This window comes from Tiliqua scincoides, chromosome 11 (genome assembly GCF_035046505.1).
Source record: "Tiliqua scincoides isolate rTilSci1 chromosome 11, rTilSci1.hap2, whole genome shotgun sequence".
Lineage (NCBI taxonomy): Eukaryota > Metazoa > Chordata > Lepidosauria > Squamata > Scincidae > Tiliqua > Tiliqua scincoides.
Window position 1 is genome coordinate 13972125 of NC_089831.1, and position 19770 is coordinate 13991894.

The 19770-nt window shown below is 47.4% G+C and overlaps 1 protein-coding gene and 1 pseudogene across 6 annotated transcripts; one reads left to right on the forward strand and one right to left on the reverse strand.

Annotated features, from left to right (window-relative positions):
* Positions 1 to 641: 641 nt before the first annotated feature.
* On the forward strand, positions 642 to 12647 carry TMEM218 (transmembrane protein 218). Of its 6 annotated transcripts, none has more exons than XM_066639499.1 (6): positions 642 to 689; positions 1266 to 1297; positions 1648 to 1747; positions 3749 to 3859; positions 5805 to 5907; positions 12081 to 12647. In XM_066639499.1, the coding sequence occupies exons 4-6, from the start codon at positions 3750 to 3752 to the stop codon at positions 12216 to 12218; spliced, it is 351 nt and encodes a 116-aa protein (XP_066495596.1). In that variant the 5' UTR covers positions 642 to 689; positions 1266 to 1297; positions 1648 to 1747; position 3749; the 3' UTR covers positions 12219 to 12647. The 6 variants fall into 6 exon arrangements, with proteins under 6 accessions (XP_066495596.1, XP_066495598.1, XP_066495595.1 ...); XM_066639501.1 differs by having other exon boundaries at positions 648 to 689; positions 1699 to 1747; XM_066639498.1 differs by lacking the exon at positions 642 to 689 and adding an exon at positions 696 to 1129 and having other exon boundaries at positions 1266 to 1312.
* LOC136662807 (5S ribosomal RNA) lies at positions 9088 to 9207 on the reverse strand (annotated as a pseudogene).
* Positions 12648 to 19770: the final 7123 nt, after the last annotated feature.

Consider the following 19770-nt stretch of genomic DNA (forward strand, 5'->3'; position numbering starts at 1 on the left):
GGCACAACGTATTAAACTTTAGTGCATTCAGGGAGAAACAGGATTGGATTGGGGCGTCAGTGGAAAAATGTAGGACAAGCTGCACTGATGGCATCTGGTCATCTGCTTGTTTATTGGCTGAATCATTTTCAATTTTTTTTTTTTTTTTAAAACAGCTTGGCCCCATAGCTGGGTTAGAATTGACAGCCTGAAATTTGCATACATTTAAATGAATTCACAGAGGCTTTTTTGTTTTTTACTTTTCCCTGGCAAGAGGTGCTAAAGCTGCTGAGTAGGGCAAAGCAAGGTGCCTTTGCTTGTACACAAAATCCTTTGCAAAAGGATCAGAAGAAGTAACTCCATTGGCTTGCATGGAGCTTACAGAAGAACCCCTTTGCAGCCCATCCTGCAACAAGAGCCAAGGCAGGAGAGGGGAAGAGGAGGGGAACCTAGCAACTGATGACACACTCCTGGGACGCATGCGATTGGTTCGGGGCAGCAACCTATCCGAGGTCCCCTTCCCCGAAGAGGCTGTGCTTGCACTCTTTCTGCGTTGCTGACAGTGACTTCCAATCCAGCGTAGGAAAGGCTGTGAAAGAGCAGCTCCTATTGGTCACGACGCAGCGTGCCTCACCAGCACCTGTGCTGTGATTGGTCGTGACGCTTGCTGCTGAGACCAGGTTACAACTTTCCAGGGACCTGCTAGAGAGGTGGGTTTGCAGCTTTTGGGGGGCTTCCCTGCCTGACTGCAGGCAGTGCTGCAGAGCAGGCTGGCAGCCCCCCTGCTCTCCTGCCATTGCCACCAGTGGGCAGCGAAATGTTAGCTGCATTTTGACTGGCAAAGTTTCCTGACATTCCTTTGTTTGGAGGGCTCTCAGCTTTTTCTCCCCAAGACTTGGCAGGGTCACTGTGCCTTGAAGAGCTTCAGCCAAGGTAGCAATTCCACAGGTGCAGTTGTGCACACCTCCCACCACACACCAAGGGGTTGTCCTTGTTGGGACAAGCTGCAACTGAATCTTTTTCCCTCCCTCTCTCTCTTGCAGCTGTGGAAGCAGCTCACAAGCACTGCCTTGGGGGGGGGGGGCTTGTTTTTTTGCCTCCAGTGTGACCTGTGCCTTGAAGAGCTGCAGGCAAGGTAGCAATTCCACAGGTACAGTTGTGCACCCCTCCACCATGCAACTTTTTGTTGGGAGAAACTTCGATTGCATCTCTCTTGCTGTCTCTCTCCTGCAGCTGTAAAAGCACTTAACAAGCATTGCCTTTTTTGGTCTTGTTTTTGTCTCCAGTGTGACCTGTGCCTTGAAGAGCTGCATTCAAGGTAGAAATTCCACAGGTGAAATTGTGCACCCCTCTTCATCATGCATCTCCTTGCTGGGAGAAGCTGTAGTTGCATGTCTCTCTCTCATGCAACTGTAAAAGCATTTAGCAAGCATTGTCTTTTGTGTGTGTGTTGTTTTCTGCCTCCAGTGTGCCAAGAATACTGTGCCTTTAAGAGCTGCATGCAATTTAGAAATTCCACAGGTGCAGTTGTGCACCCCCCAGCATGCATGTCCTTGTTGGAGAAGCTGCAGTTGCATGTCTCTCTCTCTCTCTCTCTCTCTCTCTCATCAGCTGTGAAAGCACCTAACAAGCATTGTCCTTTTTTATTGTCTTGTTTTCTTCTTCCAGTGTTGTGAGTGATGTAGCTTCATCTGTTGAATGTCTTCATTGTCTTGTCAGGCAGCTCTGAAGCGTGCGGGCAGGAGAACAGTGGCAAGACTACTGAGAGGTAAGTTGGTGTTAGTCTTGTTTTAAAGTCATGCAACCATACCTTTAAAACAAATGAAGAGATGTGGATCAAACATATCAGTTTGCATCCTGTAGATCAGTATTCTTCAATCTTGGGGTAGAAACCCCACTAGGGTCACGAAGCTTCAGTTGTGTGTTCATAGCAACTTACAGGAATGAAAAAGGTTGACTACCACTGGACTAGAGCACCTCAAGGTAAAGGGAAAAGCTTCTGATGTTCCCCTTCAGGTGCCAGGAGATTGTGTCCCAGTCCTGCTGGAGTTCTTAGCAATTGTGCTAAAACCGCTTTCACTGGTGCCAAGCTTCAAGATAACTTTTTTTGTTCTCTCTAATAAGAATATTTGGTTAGAGTCAACAGTGCTGGGAGGGTGTTATGGGGGAGAGCAGTGGGCAGCAACTGGGATGGGGTGGACAGATTGGCTTCTGGGAAAGGGCCGGGATCTATGGTGTGGTCCCCATTCTCATACTTTTTAGACATATAGGGCTTGTGCTATGGAAAAGATTGAAGACCACTGCTGTAGATTTTATAGACAATTTTTGTGTACTGCTTCTCTAGCTTCAGAAAGGTAATCAAGGAGGTTTACAACAAAGCCAGCAGAAGAAGAGGCATTGTAGTAAATATAGAATGTGCAGGCGCTGAGCTTTGAGATGTCTTTGCATATTTGGCAACCTGGCAGGCACACCTGCAACTGCGCAAACACTTTGTTATCTGTGTTTAGTGTTGAAAAGCCAGTGCCCTGGAAAATAGTAGAAAGTAGTAGAAAGAGCTAGCCTTGAAGATGTTATGAAGAATCATATCTATGGAATGTGTTTGCGGTTAAGCTTTAGAGCCGGCTGGTTACAGCCAGTATGACTCTCTACATCCTCTTGGAAATTTCCCTATTACGTAGCCTTATATAATGTGTTTTGAGACTTAATAAAAAGCTGGGTCAGGAGCTGGGAGACACTTCACTTCTCCCTTGATTTCATTCCTGCTCCTGCTTCCAGCACTTTCAACCTCTCTGAAACCTGTGTCTGTTGTCTAATTCTTGCCATGGCTTCTCTGCCACACCAAAGCAGCATCTTAAGCCGCTCCTCATGTAGCACTGAATTGCTACAAGGCATGTTGGATCAGGCCAAAGGCCCATCTAGTGCAGGGTCCTGTGTCCCACAGTGACTTGCCCACTGCCTTGTGGGTAGCCCACAAACAGGATGTGAAGACTTACCCAGCTCCCACTGTTGATCCGCTGCAGCTGGTGCCAGGAGTAGCACATAGCCACGGATAGACTTATTGTTTATCCCCTTTTAAATGGGTCACCATGTTAAAATCACAGAAGAAACTTAGATAAAATCGGCCTAGCAAATGCTTGCCAGGTGCTTTGTAGATTTGCATACATCTCTCCTGCATTTGCCCCCAGCAGCTGGTATTCCAAAACATACTCCCTTGGGACATGCTTTGTCCTCTCATACTTCATTTTAGGACTCTTGCAGACCACAGACTTGGGGATTTCACATAGCGTCCTTCCCCCTTTGCTTATTCTCCACGTTGAGTTCTGTGGAACTTTGAAAGCTTGCTGCAGATTTTGTCTTTATTTGGTTGGTTCCAATCAAACTATTTCCGAATTGTGACTTTTGTGAACTTGAAGGATCCACCTAGCTATCCTGGCCTAGCTATCCTTTGATCCTAGGATAGATCCCTAGGATCCACCTAGCTATCCTTTGATGGATGATCAGTCTAATCCTGTGCTTGTCTAATCCTGTTGCAAAGCCAACTAAACCAATGGCTATTGCCCACTGCATTTTGTGGCAGTGAAGTCCTTTAGTTTTCTTATTTAAAAGTTTGCCCAAGATGCCCATTTCTGTCATTTCTGGGGCAATGTTGCTTGTTGGAGAGGTATCTGCAAAGGTGGTACATGCAAAAATAAAAGTTCTAAAATGCTGGATTTGGATGGAAGAGGTCATCCTGTGCCAATGAAATTGATTCTTTTGTTTGTCTTTGCAGAATGCCTGGGACATTGCTTGGAGTGGGGCCAGGAGTCTTCATCTTAGCCCTCCTCTGGGTACTCACCTTGCTGCTCTGTGTATTGTTATCCAGAGCTTCTGGACTCGCTAGGTAAGGTGATCTCTCCTGCTGGGAAATAATTGGAAGAGAAACCGCTTGCTTGTTTTAGTCATGTGGGTCTCTGCACTTCTGAGTAGTAAGTAGTGCACTTTTAAGTAGTAGTCCATTGAAAAAGGCACTTAATCTTTCCAACATTTCAATAGTTGGGCAGCCGAATCCTGAGCTACTCGGCGCACAGGGCTGCAACGGCGCTGAAAATGGCTGCCGCCGCACCCTGCTCACTCCAGACAGCCGCCGCCACCTCCTCAGGGGAAGGGGACTTTCGTCCCCTTCCTCTGGGTAAAGCAAGTAGCCCTGCAATGGGGCCTACTCAATTCTACGGTGACCCAAAGGTCTGCGTAGACTCAAGAGCCTCTCTGTTGGGCTGCCGATTTGACTTGGAGGCTCTGGATCCGGTGGAGCTAGGCTCCACTGATCCTGCCCTCTTCCTGCCCTCTTCCTGCCCTTCCTCTGCCTCGCCCCGCCCTGGAACGCTTCCTCCCCGCCTCCCCCATGCTTCCGCCGACCTCTCCGCTGCTTGGTGGTCTGCGTGACCGTCAGGTGGTCGACCTCCAGCGCTCCACCGGCGCTGGGCCAGCACTGGTGCTGGAGCCCGCAAATGTGCCTTGTGACACTTTTGCCACAGTGCATGCCAGCGGTGAGCCAGCACGCACTCCATAGAATTGAGCCCTGAGTCTTTTAGCTACGATACGGACGCATAGAGTCCATTTCCATTGTCCTTAAAATAAATAATAACAGCGCAGGTCAGATTGTGCAAATGCTTTTAGGATTTTAGTTTTCCAGTAAGCAATATTGTCAAGTCTTTCTTCCTTTTGCTGTACTTTTTTATTTGGCGAAGGTAGCAAATAATAAACGGTATCAAATGAAAATTGGCAGAGATGTGTCCTCTATTTAATCTAATAAGACCTTTAAATGCATTCTCTGGCTTCTCTGCATATTTTGATGGTTATTAAGCAGCTTTTGGCTATTTTATTTGAAAAAAAAATTGACCTGGCATCAAATTAATGCAGATTGCGGAATGCATTTACTCTTCCGCCACTACTTGCCATTTCCTTTCAAGCCTCAGTCCTTCAGTAGGAAGGGACAACCGCGACTGTAAATTGACAGAGCTCTTTTGTTGGTGTACGCACCTTGATTTCGGAAAAGTGCATCTTGCCGTTGCAGTTGTCACACGCTTTTGTGACAGGGTAGTCCACATGCAGTCTATGGTAGGCTGCCTAGGTACCAAGAGGCTTTCTGACACCAGAGGTTGGCATTCTTGCAGCCTTAGCCCAATGCATGTGCAGGACTCCCGCTTGCAACACAATGCTCAGCAGTGGTGCCACTAGGGTTTGTGTCACCTGGTGCAGAAGGCCAGCTCATCATCCTGTGATGGACCTCCTCCCATGCAGTGGGTGGGGCAATGTCGCAGGCAGTGGGTGTAATGCACCATTGCCTTGCCCCGCATTTTTTGGCTATAACATTTGATAGAATAGAGATATTTCACCATGGTTAGTTTCATTGCACTCTGCATAAAATTACGCATTGAATGACATATAACATGATGGTATTATTCCTGTTTGCCCACGCTTTCCATGGCACACCTGGATTCCTGCTTGCCGCAGGGGTTGAGGATGTGATCAGGGAGAGAACGGGGGAGTTGCCAGGAGTGTCTTTTCAAGGATGAGTCCATAGCTCAGTGGCAGAGCATCTGTTTTGGATGGAGATGGTCCCAGGTTCAATCCCGGGCATTTCCAGGTACGGCAGGGTAAAAACCCTTGTCCGAAACCCTGGAGAGTGGCAGCTGAGCTCTCCAGCTAAGGAGTCGGAGATGGTGGTGAGCTAGTAGCATGATTCATTATAAGGTAGCTTACCAATGAGTTTGGGAGATTTGTGTCTGAAAAGTGTGGCCAGAATTGCAGCTGTAGTGTTTGTCCCTGTGATTCTACCTCTCCAGGTTTTCTGTCATTCTGGTTTTCCTGGCTGCTGTAATCATCACACTGGTGCTGTGGCTTTTCCCTCGGGCCAGTGAGTTCCCAGGACCTGCTGCAGAAATTAAGGTAAACTGGGATGCCTTAAGGTGCCCTGAGTTGTTGGCATCCTTCAGTCTCGGAAGACTATGGTATTGCGCTCTGAATGGTGGTTCTGGGACAGACTGTCCTCTCCAGTGCGCGAAGCCTGGGTAGGGTAGATATGGAGGATAGACTGTTATCCATGCAGCAAATCCCCCCTCTCCACGTCGCTGAAATGGTCCAATGGAAAGGCAGAGGCCAATACAGTTGGTTCCAGTGGTGTCACAGGAGTTGCCAGAACATGACTGTGTTCAGCCATGAACTGCCTCGGGGACTCTGGCTCCAGATTTTGCCTTGAGGTTGACTCCTGAAGCCTCTTCCATAACTGGATGTAGCCACAAGGCAGTGGAATTTTGGGATCAGAGTTTTCCTTCTCTCAGATGAGCTGCCTTCCAAGGCTAACGAGTCCCATCTACCCCGTGGCTGTTTAGTCACCTCAAGTACAGCCAAACTGAAGGCCTATTCTTATCCCTCAGCCCCCAGGGTATAAAGGTAAAAGGTGTAAAGTTTCTATAATGTGTATAGTTTATATCTGTTGCCCAAGCCTGGGGTTTCTGGTCGCAGATTTGAAGTCTTTTGCTCCTTAGTAGAAATCCCTCAGTAGAAAGCAACACAGCTAACCAAATGAAAATGAAAGCTCACCCCTGGCCAAGCAAGAACCTGCCCCCCCATCACTAGGCCACATTAGTGTCAGAGTGCCTTGAAAGGGTGCCCTGAGTAATGTCCCTGTAAGACAATGTGATGGCTTTCAAGGCATAGCCTCTTTTACCTTGACCACCACCTCTCACCTTGCTGTTTTATGACATAATGATATTGCAAAGCAGTGGGAGAGGGGTCTCCAGCCTGGTAAGCATGATGTAACCAAGGATGCACAGTGTACCCCTTCCCTCCTCCTGGCTGATGCCACTAGGTAGTTGGGAGGGGTGAGGGACCAAATTATTTCTGGTATTGCTTCTCACTGCCCGACCATCCCTTGGTAGGAAGGCAGACTGTACGTACAGCAAGGCACATGCTTAACATGTGTAGAACAGTGTTGGCATGTATAGAACATTGTGAACAACACAGCAGGAAAACACAGAGGAGGTAGCTGCGCAGAAGTAATTGCGGTGACGATGACGTCACTGCAGTGACTTCTGGGTCAGTGGCAGGGGGGCGGAGAAGAGGGTGGGGGCACAAACAGGGGATGAGGGGCGGAAAGCAGGGCGTTGCCCCGGGTGCGGGGACCCCCCAGGAGTGCCACTGGAGCTGGAAAGGAAAGGACTGAAAAGAATGCTTTATTAACCTGCAAAAGTCACCCTGCTAGGTGTGTAGTAGCAACCGCAGAGGTGAAATGCTTTTACACTGAGGACCGTTTGCAAAGGGATTCTGCCTCCGCACTAAGCCATTCGTAAGGGAAAAAATTTGTTCCCTTAGAACTTAGTTTCCTTAGTTGGGAAAACGTATTTCTTTATCACAAGGTTCCCCCACCTTCTCCAAGTAGTTCAAGTTGGCATTAATGGTTCTCCCTCCCCATCTTATCCCCCCAAAAACCATGTGAGGTAGGTTATGGTGTGTCTGGCCCAAAGTCACAAATCAGACTTCAGGACTGAGAAGAAATTTGAACCTGGCTCTTCCCAGTCCTAGTTTGGCAGTCTAACCACTATGCCACTCTCTACACTATCGTGCAGCATACAGAAGTCCAGACCCTTTGATCTGAATGGTTTCTAGATTCTTCCTCTGCCTTTTTTTTCATAAAAATAAAATAAATGCACCCCTTTTAATCCATTGCTCTCTTCACTTTTTGAAAAGAGCTGTGGGTGTTCCTTTGCACACTGTGGGGTTTTTTCATAGACTCCAGTTCAGGTCTTTGGGAGCTGGGAACATCTCCTGCAGTCTCTCAAGAGTACTGCATAAATGGCTGGTAATAAAGATATGAATGTTAATTGCAATGATCACATCTCCTTTGATCCTGGGACCCTGTTTATATTTCTCTCCATGCTGACGCTTGGCTGCTATTACTGTATGACAGCACTCCTTTCCTCCTTCCTGCCCAGTTCCTCCCACCTGCCCTCCCTCCAGGGGCAACTGTAATCCTATCCCCCCTTCCAGAAAAGACAGTTTCACTAACACATCTGCTGCCTCCAGCAGATTTAACTGATAATCAAACGTTCCTCCTCAAGTCTTCTCCCTGCTGCTAGATTAACCCTCCAAAACAGGGCTGAATTTCAATTACTAGCAGCTTGGCTCCCTTGTAGATCAGGTTCACAGGAAATTTGCTCTCTTCCCAGAGGTTTCCCAGTCCTAATTATTTAAACTTCCCATTCATTACACAATCTGTCTCCCATCTCTCCCCGTTGTCGGCTGTCCTGGCCCCCTGAAACTTCAGGCCCTCTGGCGCAAGGCGTCTTCCTGATTCTGGTCATCCTCCCCTCCCCTCCACTCTACTGTCACCGCAGCACCAGCAGCAAGAGAAATAACATCAGGCTTTTTAGGACAGCTGTGCCTCTCTTCCAAAAAACTTCCTTTGGATCCATCGAACCAGTCATGTGCATCTGCTTTGCATGCAGAAGGACCACTCTGGCTTCTCCAGGGGGCAGGTTAGGAAAGATCCATGTGTGAAATCCTGGAGAACCACTGCCAGTCTGTGTGGACAGACCAACCATTTCAACTTGGCACTTGCCAGCTTCCTAAGTACCCAAGAAGGCTGCAGGACTTAATGGACAAAAAGGAGTTTTTAATGAGTGCTACTGATTATCTGCTGGGGTTGGGTTCCTGGAAAACCCAGAGGATTCTGAATCAGCAAATACTGATTCATTGATCCTATGGGAAAATGAGGTTAGGGGAAAAATTAAACTGACCCCCCTTTTTGTCATGATGGCCGCAGCCTCAGGAAATGATCAGGACTCTGATGCTGTACAGGGGGAGGGGTAGCTAAACTGACCAGGAGTTGCCAGCAGCAGATAGCTTCATAATGGCCACCACAGGTAGCTTCAAGATGTCAGCAGATCCTGTGGATAGCATTGGAATGCCCTTGGATAGCTGAGAACGGTCAAGGGGCCGACGTAAGTTACACTTTTATTCCTGCAGATAAGCAAATCCACAAGAGCAAAGTGCACAGTTTCCAATGATTTACTGTATTCCCAGTAAATGAATGGTTGGCAACCTTCAGTCTCGAAAGACTATGGTATAAGCCTACAGCACCCAGCATTCCCAGGCGGTCTCCCATCCAAGTACTAACCAGGCCTGGCCCTGCTTAGCGTCTGAGATCAGATGAGATCAGGCATGTGCAGGGTAACAGTTGCTACTAGGTCAGTAAATGAATACAGCCCCCTCTTCTGGGGGAATCCAGAAGTGACTGCCTTGTGCCACAAGTGGTGCCAATTACTTCCGGCTTCTCCTTGGAAGAGGGGGCGCTAGCGGCTTCGTGCCCCCTATTTCTTCTCCCGTGGAGGCTCCCAGTCTCCATGGGAGAAGGAATGGGAGTACCTGAAGCAGCTGCAACGCGCACCCCCTCCTCCGGGGAGAATCCGAAAGTGATGTCACAACATCATGGGACTTCATGACGTCACTGCCCTGAGCAACAGGGCAGTATGTTGCAGTTCTGCTTTTGGACTAGAAGTGTAGTTAAATTCCCTGGTTCAAGTCCTCATGCCCCTGAAGTTTGGATTCGGGTTATGTTTTTCTCTTGCTCCGTCTCTGCCTCCCTGCCATTTGTCTTCCCGTCACAGAATCCAACACCACAGAAACAGGGCCAAGGTTTGGCGTGCAGACGTGCGGCTTTGAGAGGCAAGGCCTGCAGAACAGCAGAGTTCATTCTGTGGCTCTCGAGCACTCGCCCCAGCGAGCAGCCAGGCACCACCCAGTATCAATAATACATGCCCTGAGCATTTGGCACCCAACGCCTGCTAATTAGCTAATTAAAAAGTGCAGCGTGTTGAACGAGCAAACATGTTGCCCACAGGAGGCTTGTTCTGCGGCGCAGCGGAGGTCAAGCTTGTGTTAGCGTCGTTTCAAGAAGCTCACCTCTGCTGTAAGATGAGTGTCGGGTGATCCCAGGAGTCGGAAAGATGGGTTTGGAATCCAAGTCTTATTGTCGGGGTCAGGGCAGATGGGACGTCTTGCTATCGCATTCTTCTGTTTTTAAAAATGTTCCTTGTTTATCCCCATCTGGCTGTTCTGAGCTTGTATTTCCTTGTAATCATGCAGAAGTTTCACTCCACCTCATGATCCCCATATGCATCTCTGTACATATCCACCTGCAGGATGCTTCTAGAGCTGACTCTTCACCTTCAGGGCCTGGTACAGCTGCAGGGCATTCAAAGCACAAACCTTTCGACCCACAACCAGACCCGAGGCTTTTTGCACACAATTCAAGCCTTAATGAGCATGGAAGGAAAGTCTGAAAAATTAAATTGTTAATAGGTATTAATTCTGGGAGCCTTTATGACAAGCGAGAACTGGAGATCCCTTTGCGGGAGAACAAATGTGGTACGGATTGCTCTTGGGTAATTCATTCAATCAGAGTCTAAAACCATATGGCTTCCTTGGGTCCCATGAGTAATGCCAGTTGGGCCCCCAGAGCAAAAGCTTTCAGGTTCAGATCCTGGTTTGTTTTGAAACCATGGTTAGAATAAACCAGAATCAGTTGATTCAAATGAGCAGCCAGTACTTGCTTCTTCTAAACCAGGAGTCTCCAAACCTTTTGGTCCCAGGGCTGTATCGTATATCATAACATGATGTTGGGGGCGAATGTGGCCTAAGGACAGGGGTTGGAGACCCCTGTTCTAAAGCGCAATCAAAAGTATAATTATTCCCCACCCTGCATAGATAGAAGGGGGAGTGCACATTCTTCAGCACAAAGTAGGGCTTTGAATGACACGTCAACCAGCTCATAGATCCATACCCCTCTCCTGCTATTACTTCTCAGCAACAGGTATTCAGAGACATGATGCTTTGAACTTAGAGGTAGCATATAGCATGACTACTAGCCACTGATAGATCTATCTTCCATAAATTGGTCTAATCCCCTTCTGAACCCATTACCACACCTTGTGGCAGTGAATTCCACAGTCTAATTATAGACTATGTGGACAAGTATATCCTGTTGTTCATCTTAATTCTCTGACCAATTGGCTAAATTTGATGATCCCTGATTCCAGTGTTGAGAGATCAGGAATGTGCTTTCTGTTCACCAGGTGTAATTTTGTACATTTCTCATGTTCCATCCTTCCTATTCAGTCATCTTTTTTCCCATCTAAATGAAAAAAAACTCAAATGCTGTAGCCTTTCCTAACAAAGAGGCCGCTTTAGGCACCTCATAATTTTTGGTTGCCCTCTCCTACACCTTTTCTAGCTCCACTGTGTGCTGATGTGTCCACCAGAACTGCACAAAGAATTCCAAATGTGGCTGCATGGTAAATGGGGCATTGAATAGATTAAATCAGTGGTTCCCAAACTGTCCGTCGGGACCCACTGGTGGGTCACAACATAATTTTTGGTGGTTTGCCAAAAGGTGATGGAAAGACCAGATAACTAATTGCCTCAAGCCCTGAGGCTATTCAAAAATCAGATACTGTAGCTGCTACCCTACTAGGAGCTGAGCTCTTGCAGTTTGTAAGCACGTGCAAATATAGGGAGAGAAATGTTTGAGGGTCTTTTCCTGGTTGTCGTTACTTGTAAATAAATAAAAAAATTATTTCTTTCTAGATCTCTTTTTTAAAAAGTCTGGTAAACCTAGATGGGTCCCGAGAGAGTGTCATTTTAGAAAGTGGATCCTGATACTACAAAGTTTGGGAACCACTGAATTAAATAGTAGATAGGGCTTTAAAATATTGGCAGTTTTGCTTCTTGATCTGTTTCTTAATGATCCCTTAGCATGGAATTTGCCTTCTGTACACCTCCCTCACAGGGCCGATGTTTCATTGTTTCATCACGACCTCAAGATCTCTCTTCTGGGGTTAATGCTTGCCAGTTTCAACACCATCTCTCCTTGTTTCTGTCCTAAACAGTGTTGTTTTTTTTTCCTTCCTGCATTAAAGCTACTATTTCTTGGTTGGTGAAGTTGCCTCCTCCAGAACTGTAGATCCTTCACCGTGTGCCTTGCAACACTGTTAGTGAATGAAGCCCGACATCATTGGGAGAGACCTTTTGCCACCTATAACATGAACATTTCTCTTTTTCAGATAGTGGACACGTTTTTCATCGGCCGTTACGTTCTCCTCTCCATTTCTAGTGTGATTTTCCTGGGATGTTTATTCCTCATTTTGGTGCACCATCTCCTGCAGCCGGTGTACGCCAAACCAATAAGAGTGAACTCCTGAGCGAACCGGATACCAACTGCTGGAGCATCTCTGGCACAGAGACAGTGTTTGCCCACGAAAATGGGGGGGGAAATGAATGTTTGTTCAAATCAAGATGTATTTTTTGAAAATCTCATCTTTTGATTGTGTCTCCTATCATGCTGTTTCTGCAACAATTTTCAGGATAAACAGGGTTACAAATGCTACTAAACTAATACCATCCAAGAGGAGTTTGACTGTTGCTTTGTGGGTTCTGTTCTCCTTTCCTCTCCTTGAAAGAGATGTCAGTAGGAGAGTGTGTTTGTGTTGCCGCAGGCTTAGGTTTGTATTTTCAGGTGCCAAGTTCACTGTTTGTGTTGGTCTTATGACCACAGCCTTATGACCACAGTGTTTTCACTTTGCTAAATTAAACAGGTTTTCACACATTAAAAAGGCCGATTTGATTTGTAACTCATTTCTGTTTTCCTCCCCTCGCCACCAAAGAGAATAGCCTGTGTATTTCTTTGTCGTGCCTTCTGTATTTAGTCGATGTAATTTAATGGATCCCCAAGGGCTTATTTATTGTCTCCTCCTCTTCCCCAACACAGGTGAGAGATGCTAATGAGTCCCACTGAGAAGTCACTTGGCTGACTTGTTCTGAGAGGACAAAACAGAAACCAGAGATAATTTTTCTTAGTCACCGGACGATTGTTGTCCACTCTTAAAAGTAGAGAACAGCTCCTCTATGACTTAATTTTTCTCTTGGGACCCAATGTCATGATGCATTTGCGCAGCTTTCCAAATCAATATTGTATCTGTGTGCATAGGAGATAATGTAATGTCTGAAGGGGCAAGACACAGATTTGACCTGTAGCCATGAGGTCTGGAACTCCAAATTGAATTTTGGATTTCACTGGTCTGTCCATGGATATGATGATGGTGGTGGTGGTGATAAATTCTTTAGCATTTATGTCATAGTTTTTGAGCATGCGAAGTGTTGGCTTTGAGCTTCACATACGTTGGCTTCAATGTAACCCGTAGGACAAACCTGTAAGGTAATTATCCCCATTTTATAGGTGAGGAAAACTGAAGTTGAGAGGAAATGGCTTACCTAAGGCCACCTAGAGCCCAATCCTGAGCACTTACCGCTGGTCCTCCACTGGCACCGAGTGTCACAAACGTGCCGTAAGGCACGTCTTCAGCCCTCAGTGCCAATCCAGTGCCAGTTCTAGCTCAACGCAGGTGAACCACCGCTACTCTGCCGTTTCACAGCTGCCCAAACCACCCAAAGGCAGAGAGGTAAGTGGAGGTGTGGGGGGAGGTGGGGAGGAGGTGTTCCAGGGCTGGGGGAGGCAGGAGAGGGCAGGGAGCAGGTGTGCCAGTGGCCGGGAGCGGGGCAGGAGGGAGGCAGGACTGGAGGAGCTGTGCTCCTCCACATCGAGAGCCTTTGTGTCAGGCCACGGGCCCAACATGGAGGCTCTTGATTCTACGGCAACCCAAGGGCGCATGCCATGCCCACAGAAGATAAGGCCTCAGTTGAGAACCGGAGTGTATGGCAGGGCACACAAATTCCTTGGTTGCCCGGTGCAGTCTAAAATGCGCAATCCTCATAGTCCATGGCATAGTAATTCCATTATGATAACTAACAAAGCAAGGCAAGTTGGAAAACTATCCCAACTGTCTTGCAGAGGATGCCTCCGTGCTAATGCCGACGTCTACCTTTCTGTGTGATGTGACTATTGCTAGGACTAAGTCCTGCAAAAAGCAGATTCTTTTATCCCATCCCTTTTACTTACATTTTTTTGGGGTCAGTGGTTCTTTAATTTCTGCCTATTATTCTTTGCTTTTGACTTATCCTCCAGGTTCCAGCTCAGTCGTCTTCCTCGGGTGATTCTAATTTTCCCTGGACTGAGGTCTTCCATTTTGCTAGCAGAATAATTTTTTCATTTGGCCTAAAAATTTAACTTGAAATGGGAGAACGGCCCCTTTTTTTTCCTAACGAAAGAGTTGTAGGAAGTAGCAAAGGGCTCTTTCTAACAAGCTCCGAGATTCATTTTCTAACTTCATTAAAGTTACTTGCCCTGAGTGAATATGTTAAAAAAAAAAAAAAAAGATTCCATGGAATCATTCTAAAATAGCAGAAGCTCCTTTTCCACAAGAGGAATAAGTAGGAAGGTAATTGGCCGGCTAAGGAATTCTAAAGCATCTTGAAATGGGTTGTCACTGTTGCCGTATCACATATCCATTGGCAGCAGCCATTTAGAAAGCCGTTAAGAAAAAAAACAAAAGTCCCAGGACAGTGGCAGAAATGAACCAACTGCAGAGTTTGCACTCTAGTTATAGACTGAAATCATGAGACGTCAACAAGAGCATGATTTCATGTTGGCAAAGGTGGAAGTGTATGCGTTTGGTGCAGAAAAAAACCAACGAACCAGCAGCAGCACTAAACAACCTGTTTGTTAAAGTCCATTAGTCGCTATTTGGCATCAAGGTTGTTGTGATTTCAACACACTGAGATCTGAACCAGCCCTTTGAAATGGGAAATGAGGGGGTGATGAGCTAGAGCAGTATTTTTCAAACTGTGAGCATGAGCCAATTTCATGTGGGTCCCAGGAGCGTAGCACCCAGCTCAGCCATTTTTGAAAAAAATAAAAATGGTTGGCAACCTTCAGTCTCGAAAGACTATGGTAGAAGCCTACAGCACCCAGTATTCCCAGGCAGTCTCCCATCCAAGTACTAACCAGGCCTGACCCTGCTTAGCTTCTGAGAGTAGGCATGTGCAGGGTAACAGCTCAAAATACAGGGCTGCTGGACAGGGTGGTCTACCGTTGGGAAAGAGGCCTGGTGCTTTGTCCTGAATAGGTGGGAAGATGGGATGCTGGAAAGGGGGGGGGAGAGGGCTGTGTGGTTAGAGAAGGGTCCAAGTCTGCATTCTGCTTTGACTTCCTAGCTGGAATATTTGAATTCAGAGCTCTGCAAAATATCAGCATGACACATTGTGTAATGGGACCTTTGGTCGATCTTGGCTTAAGTTTGAAACCTAAAGTGATTGCGTCACTTCTGGCCAGGACGTCACTTCCAGCTTAATGACCACTTCCGGTGGGCCCTGACAGATTATCATCCTAAAAAGTGGGTCCTAGTGCTAAAATGTTTGAGAACCACTGAGCTAGAGCATCCAAAGTCTTTCCCAGCTCTAACCAGGATTGAACCTGGAACCTTTCACATGTAAAACAGGTGCTGAATCTCTGAGCTGTAACTCCTGCTCTTTAGACCATGGGCTATCTCTCAGCCTAACCTACAACCACACAAGGTTCTTGTGAGGTTAAATTGCAGAAAGGAAAACCATATCGCTTCCTCATCTCCTTAAGGCTAAAAACCAAAGTGGAATAAATAAAATGATGTGGCGGAGCAGGAGAAAACCGAGAAAAGAGGTTGAAAATACTGGGAATGGGTAGCATTAAAATCCACCTGGGCACCCTCCCGCTACATATTCCCAGGACTGGTGCAGATGTTTCTCCATATGCTAGATTGAGAACAGGGACCTCCATCTTTCTTTTCCCCTTTGCTCAAAGGGCCAAGGTCCCACATTCCTGATTTCTAGCTGTCCAGCTGTTTCTATGTTTAATAAAACTGCAGTCTCTTTCCACCATCCACGTCAGCTCCCTTTTTCTCCCTCCCCATTTTAACTGCAGGCGCAAGTGTGAGAACCACATACAATTCTCGTGTGAGCCCCCGAGAGACTTAATTAAACGTGTTAATTCTGCAACCTCCCGCTGTAATTTGTCAAGTAGCTCTGTTTAAGTCTCACAACCCCAAGGTCAGAGACGGAGTGCCCAGGGGGACCAAAATGCTCTCTTGCCTTGATTTCTGGAGCTTTCCACCTGATTTGTTTGTCTCGGTTTTCTTATCCGGGGCTGGCCCACTAGGCCAATGTGAAGTACAACTGGGTCATTATTGGAAAGAGGTGGCATATGCCAGGAGGGGTCAAGAACCAGGATGGTTTGGGAGTTGAACTTAGACCTGGAAAAACCAGGTTCAAATCCCCGCTCAGCCATGAAGCTTCCTGGGTGACAGTCACTCTGGGCTTCTCCTACCTCCGAAGGTTGTAGTGTAGACAAAAGGAGGGAAGGAACCATGTAAGGTTCCTTCATGGTCCTGAACTCCTTGGAGGAACAGTGATCTAAAAATGTGATAAACAAGCAAGTCAACAACTACTACTACTACTACATCTGCCACACCAGATGGATCTGCTCAGAGCCTGCAGGTTCCTGACCCACTGCATCTAAATTTAAAGAAAGCAATTGTTTAGAAGTTTCCCACGTGACCTTTATTTTACCTTTCCCCACCCTGAGAGATTTTGGAAAGATGATGGGGAGCAGAGATCCAGACCAGTGGGAGCCCTGCTAGAACAGAAAGGGAATTATGTTTGTTAAAGTCACTTCTCTGGCTCCACCTAGTGGCAGATTCAAGGGGAAGCTCACAACAGTGTATTTGCTGGGCCTCTCCGGAATACACGTCTAAGGGCGCAACCAACTTCCCAGTGCTGGCATAGCTGTGCCAATGTGGTGTGCGCTGTGTCCTGCAGTGGGGAGGCAGTCGAGGGGGCCTCTCCAAGGTAAGGGCATTCTTTGTTACCTTGCGGCTGCATTGCGGCTAGGTCAGTGCTGGAAAGTTGGTTAGGATTGCTTGACAAGGAGGAACAGGCAGTAGTGTAGCAAGCGAAGGATGGAGGGCGATTTGCCCCGGATGACATGCCCTGGGGAGGTGATGAGCATTCCCGTGCCACATTTGGCCCCTCCTGCCCTTCCCAAGGATCCAAAGGGCCAGAAATGTCCATTCAGCAGACTCAATGATGTCATCACCATCACTGCCCAAACTCTTCCAGGTGCCCTGCAGCGCTCGGGTATGTACAGGGCGGGGGGGGGGGAGTGTCATGCAACATAAGGGGGTGACAGCCACCCCGGGCAGTACCTGCTCTGGTGACACCGCTGGGAATAGGTGCTGTTGGAGACTGGCACAAGGCTGTTGAGTGAAGCCCTGCTGGTTTTCCCCCACTCCTAGTGCTGAGTCAAGCACAGCAGCCCAGTTTGGTCAAGGGAGTGGTAGGGACCATGCATCTCTAGGTTAAAAGAGAAGATGTTTCAGACCTCATTGATAAATTAAAGATCAATAAGTCACCGGGCCCTGATGGCATCCACCCAAGAGTTATTAAGGAATTGAAGAATGAAGTTGCAGATCTCTTGACTAAGGTATGCAACTTGTCCCTCAAAACGGCCACGGTGCCAGAAGACTGGAGGATAGCAAATGTCACGCCTATTTTTAAAAAGGGAAAGAGGGGGGACCCGGGAAACTATAGGCCGGTCAGCCTAACATCCATACCGGGTAAGATGGTGGAATGCCTCATCAAAGATAGGATCTCAAAACACATAGACGAACAGGCCTTGCTGAGGGAAAGTCAGCATGGCTTCTGTAAGGGTAAGTCTTGCCTCAGGAACCTTATAGAATTCTTTGAAAAGGTCAACAGGCATGTGGATGTGGGAGAACCCCTGGACATTATATATCTGGACTTTCAGAAGGCGTTTGACACGGTCCCTCACCAAAGGCTACTGAAAAAACTCCACATTCAGGGAATTAGAGGACAGGTCCTCTCATGGATTGAGAACTGGTTGGAGGCCAGGAAGCAGAGAGTGGGTGTCAATGGGCAATTTTCACAATGGAGAGAGGTGAAAAGCGGTGTGCCCCAAGGATCTGTCCTGGGACCGGTGCTTTTCAACCTCTTCATAAATGACCTGGAGACAGGGTTGAGCAGTGAGGTTGCAAAGTTTGCGGATGACACCAAACTTTTCCGAGTGGTGAAGACCAGAAGTGATTGTGAGGAGCTCCAGAAGGATCTCTCCAGATTGGCAGAATGGGCAGCAAAATGGCAGATGCGCTTCAATGTCAGTACGTGTAAAGTCATGCACATTGGGGCAAAAAATCAAAACTTTAGATATAGGCTGATGGGTTCTGAGCTGTCTGTGACAGATCAGGAGAGAGATCTTGGGGTGGTGGTGGACAGGTCGATGAAAGTGTCGACCCAATGTGTGGCGGCGGTGAAGAAGGCCAATTCTATGCTTGGGATCATTAGGAAGGGTACTGAGAACAAAACGGCTAATATTATAATGCCGTTGTACAAATCTATGGTAAGGCCACACCTGGAGTATTGTGTCCAGTTCTGGTCGCCGCATCTCAAAAAAGACATAGTGGAAATGGAAAAGGTGCAAAAGAGAGCGACTAAGATGATTACGGGGCTGGGGCACCTTCCTTATGAAGAAAGGCTATGGAGTTTGGGCCTCTTCAGCCTAGAAAAGAGATGCCTGAGGGGAGACATGATTGAGACATACAAAATTATGCAGGGGATGGACAGAGTGGATAGGGAGATGCTCTTTACACTCTCACATAACACCAGAACCAGGGGACATCCACTAAAATTGAGTGTTGGGAGAGTTAGAACAGACAAAAGAAAATATTTCTTTACTCAGCGTGTGGTCGGTCTGTGGAACTCCTTGCCACAGGATGTGGTGATGGCGTCTAGCCTGGACGCCTTTAAAGGGGGATTGGACAAGTTTCTGGAGGAAAAATCCATTATGGGGTACAAGCCATGTTGTGTATGCGCAACCTCCTGATTTTAGAAATGGGCTATGTCAGAATGCCAGATGCAAGGGAGGGCACCAGGCTGAGGTCTTTTGTTATCTGGTGTGCTCCCTGGGGCATTTGGTGGGCCGCTGTGAGATACAGGAAGCTGGACTAGATGGGCCTATGGCCTGATCCAGTGGGGCTGTTCTTATGTTCTTATGACTGGACAAGGCCACGATCCTCAAGCGCTTTTCACCTAGCTCTCGTTTGTAGGTTGTCTTCCTCCTAAAGTGGCACTCAAAAGCTGGATCAATGATGCGACTCCGGATAAGGCCACTTCAATATGTTGATGCTGAGAAAAGCTTTGCCAGTTGAATTTCTGTCTGTCCTGCAATGGTCAATGATACAGGAACCTGACTGGGGAAAAAAAGAAGCAACCTTATTGACAAAGCTTGACTTTTTTCCTCTCCTAGAGTCCTGATTCTGTCCCCCTTGGTCTAGAAGTGTAAGTGTGTGTTGGGGGGGGGGGTAATATCAGCTGCTGGAAGAGACACAACAGCAGCCCCAGATTTTCACTGGCAGCCTTCACCTTTGGCTTTAAAGAATGGGCTGTTCTGTTTTCCTACAGCCCTGAGCGGAGGTGGGGCTGATGGGGGGGGATTAACTTGTACAGGAAACCCTGGCTCAAAAGAAGCCCATGAGCTAGTAGTGCACAAAGCACCTGAAGTCATTAGTGCTAAAGTCAGCCAGGTCTCCAAAATGCCAGACCGAGGTGTTAATCTGCCTGAGCCCTTTCCTGCCCTTCAACAGGGCTGTGCTTGCAAGGTTAACCTGGGAGGCAGGGCATTTTCACTGGAAAGGAACCATGCGCGACCCGTTACTGCAAAAGAGCCGCTAGCAAAGGGGCCAAGTGACTGCGGGGAGTCAGCCAGTCACTACAGGATTGTGACCTCCCCTTTGAAACAGCTTTGTGGTTCCT